Source organism: Lolium perenne, chromosome 1, assembly GCF_019359855.2.
Source record: "Lolium perenne isolate Kyuss_39 chromosome 1, Kyuss_2.0, whole genome shotgun sequence".
NCBI classification, from domain to species: domain Eukaryota; kingdom Viridiplantae; phylum Streptophyta; class Magnoliopsida; order Poales; family Poaceae; genus Lolium; species Lolium perenne.
Genome location: NC_067244.2, coordinates 13,944,409 through 13,955,551, shown reverse-complemented (window position 1 = coordinate 13,955,551; position 11,143 = coordinate 13,944,409). Strand labels below are relative to the sequence as shown.

Below are 11,143 nucleotides of genomic sequence, written 5' to 3'. Positions count from 1 at the left end.
TCGCGACATGGATTTATGGCCAGATGGTGACCAGCTTTTTTTTTCGAAATGGGAGCTTATAGCCCCAGCCTCTACATCTAAGAGATGCACACAGCCGTTTTATTAAAGCATAGTTTTAAAGTATCAAAACATCCAGAAAACTGATATTACACCCCGCTCACGGGTCAATCAAAGTGGCTGTAAAAATCAGCCACAGAAAGAAAGATGAAACCAAATAAAGTCTAAGTGCCATCTCCAATACGTCTAGATTGCAACCAGCCACCCTGGCTGAAAATAGCCCGAACGACCGCCATCAAACGATTGCATCCGGTGACCAGCTAGCCGTCCGGCGTCTACACGCTAAGTTATTAGCAGTCTCTTCTCCAAAACTCACGTTAATTGGCGTGCTGTTTCAGTCTAGAAGAGAGATGGTACGGACGGGGGAGGGAGGGAGGCAGAAGAGAAGGTGAATGAAACAGGTCCATCCACCCACAGGCCACTCACTGGTCGAGAAGGTACACGCGTCCAACTCTGCTTGGCTCCTCCGCCCTATATAAACCAGCACATATGTATCTCCGCACAACACACACAAGCTCATCCATCCATTATCCATCCTTCCAGGCAAGAGCAGAGAAGCAAGCATACGGTGCTAGCTGCGAGCACAAGAAGCAGGCGGCAATGGCGAGGCATCGCCTCCTTGCCGTGCTCCTCGTCGGGGTAGTGGCAGCCTCCGCTTTTCACCAAGCGGCCGCCGCTGGCCGAGGCCTTGCTGATGTCGAGAAGCTCCCGGAGCCTGAGCCTAAACCTATGCCATACCCAGAGCCAAAGCCCGAACCCAAACCGGAGCCAATGCCGAAGCCCATGCCACAGCCAGAGCCAAAGCCAAAACCAGAACCTAAACCAGAACCTAAACCGGAACCCAAGCCTGAGCCAATGCCCAAACCTGAGCCGAAACCAGAGCCCAAGCCCGAACCATTGCCTAAGCCAGAGCCCAAACCTGAACCTAAGCCAGAACCAAAACCCGAACCATTACCCAAACCTGAACCTAAACCAATGCCCAAACCTGAACCCAAGCCTGAACCACTGCCTAAGCCAGAGCCAAAACCGGAACCCAAGCCTGAACCTAAACCTGAGCCAAAGCCCAAACCGGAGCCCAAACCGGAACCTAAGCCAGAGCCAAAACCAGAGCCTAAGCCTGAACCAATGCCTAAACCCGAGCCTAAACCCGAGCCTAAGCCCGAACCCAAACCTATGCCAGAGCCCAAGCCTGAACCCAAACCTATGCCAGAGCCTAAGCCGGAACCAATGCCTAAACCAGAGCCCAAACCCGAGCCTAAGCCCGAGCCCAAGCCTGAACCCAAACCTAAGCCAGAGCCTAAACCGGAGCCTAAGCCTGAACCAATGCCTAAGCCTGAGCCCAAACCGGAGCCAAAGCCGGAACCAATGCCTAAGCCTGAGCCCAAACCGGAGCCAAAGCCGAAACCAATGCCTAAACCTGAACCAAAGCCGGAGCCAAAGCCGGAACCAATGCCTAAACCTGAACCAAAGCCAGAGCCCAAGCCTGAACCCAAACCGGAGCCGCCACCAAAGGGAAAACCACCGTCAACTGACATTTGATAGATTACATGTTGTCCGAGTGTGGAGCTAGCTTATGGATCGTCACAACATGCTATTCCTGGAATAAGTGGCGCCATTACATCATATCATCGTATCCCGATATCTAGATAGTGAAGATATGAATCTTTTTGTATTTCATGTACTCCAGTCCGATCCTCTTATCTTTTATCCATGTATCCACGATGAGTGTAGCGACTTCTTTGATTATTTTTTACCTGTTCGATTGTTCATGTTTATCGATGGATGTGACTCGCCATACTTCTTATGTATGTATGTGCATGGACTGTTTATAATAATGGGACATTTTCTCTAGCCTATTGTTATGTTGTTTTCCTATGGATATATGTAAATTGACATGGTCTTCCACTAACAAAAACGAAGAGAAGTACCACCTAAATAGCACAAATTATGCAATACTATGCATATATATGTATAGGCCTGGGAACCAGATGCTACTTATTTTATAAATTTATTTTTATCCTACACTGTAACTTAACCGTATGCTGATTAAATTATGAAAAATTGCCACTGGATCAGCGGTCTTGAAGAGTCGGAGTTCTTTCCCTTCTGAGAACCTTGATTTTTGTTGTGGGGCTTTGTGGACGTGTCCATCTGTATGAATCATCTTGAGCGTGTTAATGCAGTCGGTTCCTACTTGAATGATGGTTGATTCTTCCGGTGCGTGAACGCAGAGGAAGCGCGTCGTGTATTACACCTTGTTGCTCAAGATTGCCAAGAAAAGGCACCACCAGATTTATCATGAAAATTACTTCGTCAAGAAAATCGTCCCAAAGCTAGGTAGGGCGGCAGTGGGAAAGCAAAAGATTTTGTCCATTTTCCTGCGTAGGCGACGAGTGAAAGTGACGGAAAGGTTGAAATGCGCGTGTGGTCAGGAAGTGGTCGCATACATAATATTTTCATCACAGACGCGCCGACTATCGATGGCGGAAAGGGGTAGAAAAAAATACGTACACTATGTGCTGCTGCTGATTAGTCACGTCCCTCAGATATTTTCTTGTACCATATCTGCATGGCATCCCCAATTGTCTTCCCCTTTTTTTAGATAACAGGCAGGGATTGCCTGACTTCAAATTAATAAAGCCAAACGGTATAGGTTTAGATTACACACTGCTGGGCATACAGCTTCGCCAACATACTAGGGTAGGACTAAGTTCAACAAGACGATAGATAGAGAACCACCAGGCCAAAAAACACCCAACGGAGACAGACTAAAACATAGGTGTTCCCTGCAGACTCCGATCCCGTATCAAGAGCCGTCTACTAGGTCTTCAGGTTGCTGCCGGCTTCAGCGCCACGTACAGCTCCCTTAGCTCGCTTGCCATCCAGCTTAGCCCCTCCTTTTCTCTTGACTTGAACTTTAGGCTCCACAGCTGCAAGAAAATGATAATTTTGTAAATAATGTCAGCTGGTTTAGAGATAGTTTTCTTTTCAATAGCAAGCTTGTTGCGTATGTTCCACAAGGCCCAGGATTGTGCAAGAAACAGGACCCACAAGAGCCGCCTCGTGTACCCCGAGAAGCTGGACAGAATAGCATGGAATTGAGCAAAATTAGCTGGCCGCCAGCTGCACCCTAGCAGCTGGCATATCACTGCCCAAGCAAACGCAGCCAAGGAGCAGGAGAAGAAAATGTGGCTGGCATCCTCCGGCTCACCACAAAGGGCGCAAAGACCATTGGAAGGACCATGCCGCGTCAGAATCTGCTGACCCGAGGGGAGTTTATCGATAGCAAGCTGCCAAGAGAAGATTTTTATTTTTAAAGGGACTTTGGCTTCCCACATATCCTTACAGTGAGCCACCGTCGTGCCGTGTGAGAGCTTGGAGTACATGGATTTAACTGAGAAGCAGCCAGATTGTTTGAGGTGCCAAGAAACTTTATCTTTCCCAGCCGTGAGAAGGACCTGATCCATAAGCTCTTCAAGCGCTCTCCATTGATGCAGGCCCTCCTGGTCGAGAGATCGCCTGAAGCGAACTTGAAGTAAGTGTTGCTGAAGGGCCTCGGCCACGGAGATGTCTTGGTTATCACAAATGGCAAACAGTAGAGGGAACGAGTCCATGAGGGGTCCTCTACCAAGCCACCAGTCCGTCCAGAACTTGGTTCTAACTCCATCGTGCACTTCATGTTTGGCTCCCACCTTGAACAAGTGCTTGATCTTATGTAAACTTTTCCAGAAGGGGGAACCTCCCTGACCTGATCCCGAAAACAGGTCCGAGGCATCCGCGTACTTTGCACGAATAAGGCGTGCCCAAATCGTATCTTCGTCTTGGTAGAGTCTCCACACCCATTTCAGCAGCAAAGCTTGGTTCATTTTCTTTGTGTTCAGCAGCCCCAGGCCCCCAACCTCTTTGGGAAGACAGACAGTTGGCCAATTAACCAGATGGTATTTCCTCTTTGGACCCGCTCCTTCCCAATAAAACTTGGAGCGGTGAGAGTCAAACCTTGCATGGATCCCGTCATGGAGGAGGAACAAGCCCATCGCAAAATTGGGCAAGTTATCCAGGCAAGCGTTCGAAAGAATGAGTCGTCCCCCTGATGACATCAATCTTCCCAGCCAAGGTTCGATCTTTACCGCAAGCTTCCGAACCAAGAATAACCATTGATCAAGGGTCAGCTTTCTATCCGAGATAGGCAAACCAAGGTAGATGAATGGGAAGCTCCCAAGCTTGCAGTTGAGTTTGTTGGCAATGGAAAGCCGGTCGATGTTTCTCTGTCCAAGCACAAACACCTCACTCTTATGGTAGTTGATTTTGAGGCCTGACATATCCTCGAAGCACATTAGCAAGAATTTTAGGTTCGCAATGTCCTCATCCGTCCCCTGGATGAGGATGAGAGTATCGTCCGCGTATTGGAGGTGAGTGAGCCCTCCCGGCAGTAGGTGAGGCACCAGCCCATGAATGTGCCCTGCTGAGGCTGCGGCCTCAAGGATCCCCGATAACGCTTCCCCAACGAAGTTGAAGAGGAGGGGAGAGAGGGGGTCGCCCTGTCTAACCCCTCTCTTGTTCCGGAAGAATGGCCCTACCTCACCATTAATCGATATAGCCGTTTGTCCCCCTGAGACAAGCTGAAGGATTCTGTGGATGTAGCCTTCATCAAAGCCTTTACAGCGAAGGACTTCCCCCAGGAAATCCCAGTTGACACGATCGTACGCCTTTTCGAAGTCAAGCTTGAGCAGCACTCCGCTATGCTTTCTTTTCCTGATGTCGTGAATGATCTCCAAAAGGGCCAGCGGACCGTCAAGGATGTTCATGCCCTTGATAAACGTTGTCTGGTTCTGGCTAAGGATCATGTTTGCAATAGGGTCAAGTTTGGAAGCATAGGCTTTGGAGATGATTTTGAAGATCACATTGATCAGGGCAATAGGTCTGTACTGCGAAATTTGGTCCGTGCCTGGGACCTTCGGAATGAGGGAAAGGATACCAAAATTCAACCTAGCAATGTCAATGCGCCCCAGCACAAAGTCATTAAGGATGTGCAGGATCCCGTGCTTCAGTTGAGCCCAAAAGTTCTTGAAGAAAGTCACCGGAAAGCCGTCCGGACCGGGGGCAGTGTCTGTCTTCATCTCCCTGACAATTGAGTCTAGCTCTTCTTCCGAAAAAGTGCGAGCCAGATCAGTGTTTTCATCCTCCGAGACCCGGCCATCCCCCACCCATGTGGATGCCGCCAGCCCGCACACCCTTGGGGTTGTTAATCCTAGGAGGTTCCGATAGAAATCATACACGTGCTCTTGGATAAGCTTAGGGTCCGTGATGGTACCGGAGGTAGTGTTGAGAGCCGAGATGTTACATTTCCTTCTTCGGCCGTTCGCCACAGCGTGGAAATATGCAGTGTTGGCATCACCCTGAAGAGCCCACTGAACCTTTCCGCGCTGCCGCCAGTGCTCCTCTTCCACTCTGTAGATGTGGAGGAGCTGCTCCTCAAGGTGATACCTTGAGGCCCACGCATCCTCGTCCAAACCAGTGGCATCTGCCAGGACATCCAGCTGCGCAATTTGCGTCAACAGCGCTGCTTTAGTGGCCTTGGTGTCCCTACCAAGGTTCTGGTTCCATCCCCTCAAATACTGGCGAAGCCCCACGCTCATGAAAATCCACCAGTCGATTATGTCTCTACCTCCCACCCTGGATAGCAACCTGTCCCAAGTTGCATGCACCAGTGGGACAAACTCCGGGCGCTCAAACCAGCTTGTCTCGAAGAAGAATCTGTTGGAGCGGACGGGAAAACCCTTGCCGGTGTCGAAGACAAGGGGCGTGTGATCAGAGCCCAGGCTGGTCTCCGCCGAAAGAGAACACAGCGGAAAGATAGCTTTGAAAGGGGCGGAGACGAACACACGATCAAGGGCCGAACGAACTGGGTTGAGTTGGTGATTGGACCAGGTAAACCTCGCTCCCGTACGCGGGATTTCCCTAAGGGCCCAATTCGCGATATTGTTATTGAAAAGGTCAATCAAGGTCCAGTTCAAGTTATCATTGTTCTTGTCTTCCGCGGCCCGTATTAAGTTAAAATCGCCCCCCATGAGCAGAGGAAGATTACACCCTGTAATCTTGTCCGAAATCTCAGCCAGGAACCCCCTGGTACGCGAGTGGTCAGCAGGGCCATAGATGCCAATTACCTCCATAGTACGATTAGTAGCTCGATGGAGAATAGAAACACTAAGGAAGAATTGACCCCTGTCCATTCTTCCCACTTCAAACACGCTGTCTCTCACTCCCAGTAGCTGGCCGTTAGCTGGGAGCCAGGACCAAAAGAACTTATCCCCCACTTCCAAACTTCTGAGTTCCGCGTCCGTGAAATCTTGTCTAATGGTTTCTTGAAGGATAACGATGTCGATATGGTGCAGCCGAAGGTACTCTTTAAGCAGGGCTCGCCTTCCCCGGCGGCCGAACCCTCGAATGTTCCAGAAGAGAGCCCTCATTGGATCACTTTACCAAGAGCCCGTGCTTGGCGGGTGACAGGTCGGTTTCCCACAGGTGTTGGCCTACGCGCCACTCTCTTCTTCTTAGCCGCGGTCTTCTTGGTTTTGCCAGAGCTTGAGGGTGGTTCCCCCTTGGAACCAGCCTCCGGACCACTGCGATCTATCCCCTGAACAGATGCAGCACGAGCTGCCTCCTCCTTGGCCTTGGCCACTTCTTCTTCAATCTTGCGTCTCGCTGCCAGTAGCTCAGCTTGAGCGCGTTCTCGAGCTTGGAGAAGGGCCACCGCTTGTGCCGGCGACCCTTCCGTGGATTTAAACAAGATGCAGCTATCCTTGGCAACCTTAAGCAAATGCTCCAATGAGGAATCTTGAAACGCGACAAAGGCAGAGGGGGAGGGCGAGTTACCTGGGGTAGGCATCGAAGAGGAAGGTGTAGCAGTGCCGTCGTTGGCGGTCTTGACCATGGAGTTCTTGTCCACTGTGGCACGGATGGCACGCTCCAGGACCGGGCCATCGCTCGCTCCTTTGGTCCGCGCACTTTTGCGCTGCGCTTCCGCCGGTGGAGTGTTGGTGCGAGGGCCACGAGCCACAGGAGCACCCAGAGCAGGGATAGGAGCATCAAGGAGTAGGAGTTGGCCCGCGACTGGGGCGCTGTCTTAGCTGATGGCGGGGGCTTGGTGCAGACCTAGGGCCGGAGTTGGAGACGGCACAAAGGAGCCGTTGGTAGCCGCTGCAGCCTCCGCCTCAAGCATGAGCTTCCGGGAAGGGCGGTCATGGTTAAGCTTGCTCCGTTGTTCGCTGTTGCGCAAATATTCCTGGTCCGACGCGCCAGAGGAAGGGCTAGACCATCCCACCTCCACACGCTCCGCTTCAGAGAGATTCTTGGCTTTGCCCGGCGTCTGAGAGACATGTTCCACCGAGGGGGGGTCTTCAGGTAAGTCATCACACAGGGTGCCATCGCTGATAGACGCGTCTGGGGATTGCTGTCCAGGGGCAGGAGTAGGCGGCACAGCGGACTTGATGATCTGGGCCACCAACGGGAAGATGTTGCCCGTGGGGGTCAGGTTGGTCCCATATTGGCTGCAGGCCGAGGCGGGGATCTGGAGGCTCAGGTCCTTTTCCACAAGCGGGCGGCAGGCTGACGGCGAGCATGGTGAAGCACCCAGAGGCACAGACTTACGGGGGCCTCCCCCTCCCGCGCCTGGTGCCGAGGCCGTCGCGCGTGAGGGCTTCTAAGTGTGGCGGCCCCTCCGCCCGTCCCAACGGTCCTTATCCGTTTCGTCGCAATCTTCTTCCTTGTCGTTAGTACCATCTCCTGGGGGAAACCTCGGCGGAGCGTGTGGCGGTGAGTCTTCCACAATCTCAGCTTCTCTAATAACTTTGATGCGGTACCCTTGCATATTGACGAAGAGAGTGATGTGTTCGGGTAGCAGGTCGTCTTTACGGCAGCAAAAGGACATTCTCACGGGCGCATGAGGGTGGGCCAACGAAGCCACGTCCACACCAATGGGGCGTCCCACCTCACGGGTAGAGAGGAGAAGGCGGTCAGCATGGCGAAAAGGAGGGGGTACGCCCAGCAGCTTGACCCACACTTCCTCAAGGATTTCAGCAGCAAGCGGGTCTCCCAGCGGAACTGTGACGATGGCCTTGAGCTTGCTAGAGGGCAGGGTTAGACCACCCCCACGGATAGCAATGCGGAGGCTCTCCTTGGACGGGAAGACAATGGCGAAGTCCGTTGGGGAGAGATGCCGCACTTGCCAGTCCCAATTCTCGTCAACCAAGTCTTTGAATTCTTCCTCTACCTCTTCTGCAGACAAGTGCCCTCCATCCAGGATAACCGTGGCAGAGTTGGACGCAGGCTTCTGGAGATCTTCAACTGGGACCTCAAGGCAGCAGAAGCCTTGGCGACCACCGCCAAAACCTGCCCAGTAGGGGGCCAGAGCCTTGGAGATAGCCGCACACATGGCCGAGAGGTGGCCCACCTTCTTACAGTTGACGCAGAAAGCTTCATCGACACAATCGACCTGGACGTGCCCCTACTTCCCGCAGTTGTAGCAAGTAATATGGGCAGCGTCGAGATTTGGCACCCCGGCCCCCCCAGGACCGGTCGCAGGCCCGGAGATTGGAGCAGACACCTCCCCAGGTTTCCCCCGCGGCTGACGCAGAGGCCTCCTGCCAGCATTCCTCCTAGCATCACGACCGCGAGGAGGCGGGGGTGGTGAAGGAGGTGCCCGGGAGTCCTGCCGTGAACGTTCCCCCTCGGAACGCCAGGATGAGGAGCTCGCACGCTCAGAATCGCGGTCGCGCTGGCGTTGCTGCCTGCGGTGTTCTTCCTACTCTCTCTCCAACTTCTGTCGTAAATCTTGGTCGCGGGTGCGGGAGTACCCCTTGTTGAAGTCATCGAAGGGCCGCTTGCCGTGGAAGTTCCTGTCATGCTCCATGGGCACGAGGAGGGGCACGCGCGCATCGGAGACGGGGTCGAGGTGTGTGGTCAAGAGCTTGGCGGCGGCGATGTTGCGGCGGACGTCAGAAGCGGGGGCTGGGAAACCTAATGAGCGATCTAGGGTTTGAGGAGGAAGCCAAATCCACTTAAAGGCCGGCGGCTGAGGGGTAAAACCGACCAACTGGGAAACCCTAGAACCTCCGGACCGCACATCCACCGAAGGATCGATGTGGCAACCATCCAACGGACCCGACCAGGGGGCATCCGCAGAAAGAGGTCCGACTGCACCATGGGCCGACCCAGGCACACCGAACGACCCCTGGGCAGACAGAAGCTGGGCCGCAGTGGCCGCATCCACCTCCTGGGCCGGCCCAGCAGGCCCAACGCCGACCGACGCGAGCGGATCCACCCCAGAAGCAAACCCTAGAAGCAGCGGTGTCCCTCTCGCCTCCGGCCGCCCCAGACACGGCGGGAGCGCCACCTCCAGCGCGCCGATGCGGACCGACCCAGGTCCAGGACGCTCCGGAGCAGCAGGGGAGGGGCACCTCCCAAGGTCCGCCGCACCTTGCAGCGGCGGGAAGTGAGCAGGCACAAACGGCGGGGGCGGCGCCGGCGAGAGGCTCCCCACCCGCGGGGAGCCAGGCAAGATCCCCTGCGGCGGCCCACCCTCCAAATCTGGCCAAAACCTCCCAAGGTTCGCCGGAGGAGGGGGAGGTGGCCGAGCAGCATCGTCTTCAGATTCCCAGATCTCCTCCTCCGAGCCCTCGGCCTCGGCGATGGCGAGGGGCGAGAACCGGTTCCCCTTACGCAACGGCATCGAGCGCAGCTCCCGGCGCCCCCCGGGGCGGCGGGCAGAACAACGGCGGCGGCGCTCCGGGAGGGCGAGCTCCCAGTCGCCTCCCGAGTGGCCAGAGCACCCAAAACGCTTCGTTAGACACATTTTCAACCGCTTGCTTTCATTTCAATCTAGGTACCCAAAATTGTCTTCCCTTTTACCAACCTAGGTACCTAAATGCCATCTCATCTCACTCCTTGTTTGGAATATGTCGCAATAGCCCATAAATCATCAAGACCACACATCAGGAGGACCACACCGCTGCCCAGTGCAGCAACGAGACGAAGTGTGTGCGATGCGGTGGCACTCAGCACACCTCGAGGGCCTGCAAGCGTCCTCGTGGCAGCTCTGGCTCCTCGCCGCCGCGCCCTCTTGCGCCCCCGGTGTGGGCCTCCCGCGGGGCCAATGGTGAGGCTGCCGTGCGCCGCCTGTGGCCAATGGTGCCAGGTCCTGGCGCGAGGTGGTCACCTCCGGTGGTTCGCGTGATCTTTGCTCCGACCCAGTGGAGTTCTCCACACCCTTCGCCTCCTCCTCACCGGCCACCTCCGTTGATGCGCCGCTGCCGCCACCTCCGCCCCATGAGTCTGTCGACGTGTGCTATCTCTTGCCGTCCTCCGGTATGGTCCAGCTCGAGGTGGAGCTCGACCGTGCCATCCTGGTCACGGTGACTGGCACGCGCCCGGAGGTGTCCCTTGACGTGGCTGCGGCGGCCATTCACGCGCAGCTCGGCCTCACACCCCTCGACTTCTCCATTCGTGCCTTCGAGCCAGCCGACTTTCTCATCCTGTGCCGTGACCGTGAGGTGCGCGACCTGTTGGTGGCGGCGAGAAGGGTGTCCTCGCCGCGGTGCTCTCTTAACCTTGCACCATGGTCTTGGCGTGTCGGTGCCCTCCTCCGAGAGACGCCCTTCTTGGCGGACCTCGAGATCCGTGGCATCCCGGCGCATGCATAGTCGGGGCGCACCGTCATCAAGCTTCTTGGAGATAGCGGGTTGGTCGACGCCGTTGATCCTGCGACGGCAAACAGGAGCGACATGTCCTGCTTCCGGTTGTCTCTCTGGACGCATGATGTTGCAGCGATCCCCGCCGTTAGATGGCTGGCTGTGACCGAGCCTGGTCATGGCGACAGGTTGGTGGTGTTTGACGGGCGCCGTCGGCCACGGTCGGAATCACCCAAGGACCTGTGGTACCAGATTCAGTTCTGGGTGTCGAGCTGGCTGATCGGTGGCGTTCCTGGCTCCTCTGACGGCTCTCCGCCGGAGCTGGACGGCAGCGGTGCTGGGTCGGAGGGCGGCGGCGGTGCAGACGGCCAGGATGCTCCTGCACGCAGCAGGCGACGTCG

At 55.2% G+C, this 11,143-nt stretch overlaps 1 protein-coding gene across 1 annotated transcript; it reads left to right on the top strand.

Moving 5' to 3' along the window:
- Positions 1–557: 557 nt before the first annotated feature.
- On the top strand, positions 558–1,908 carry LOC127320899 (uncharacterized). Its single transcript, XM_071826150.1, has one exon. It carries the CDS (start codon positions 658–660, stop codon positions 1,594–1,596), a length of 939 nt encoding a protein of 312 aa, XP_071682251.1. The 5' UTR covers positions 558–657; the 3' UTR covers positions 1,597–1,908.
- The last annotated feature ends 9,235 nt before the right edge of the window (positions 1,909–11,143 follow it).

Coding starts and splice junctions, on each gene's coding strand:
- LOC127320899 (XM_071826150.1), top strand. CDS start 658: ATGGCGAGGCATCGCCTCCTTGCCGTGCTCCTCGTCGGGGTAGTGGCA.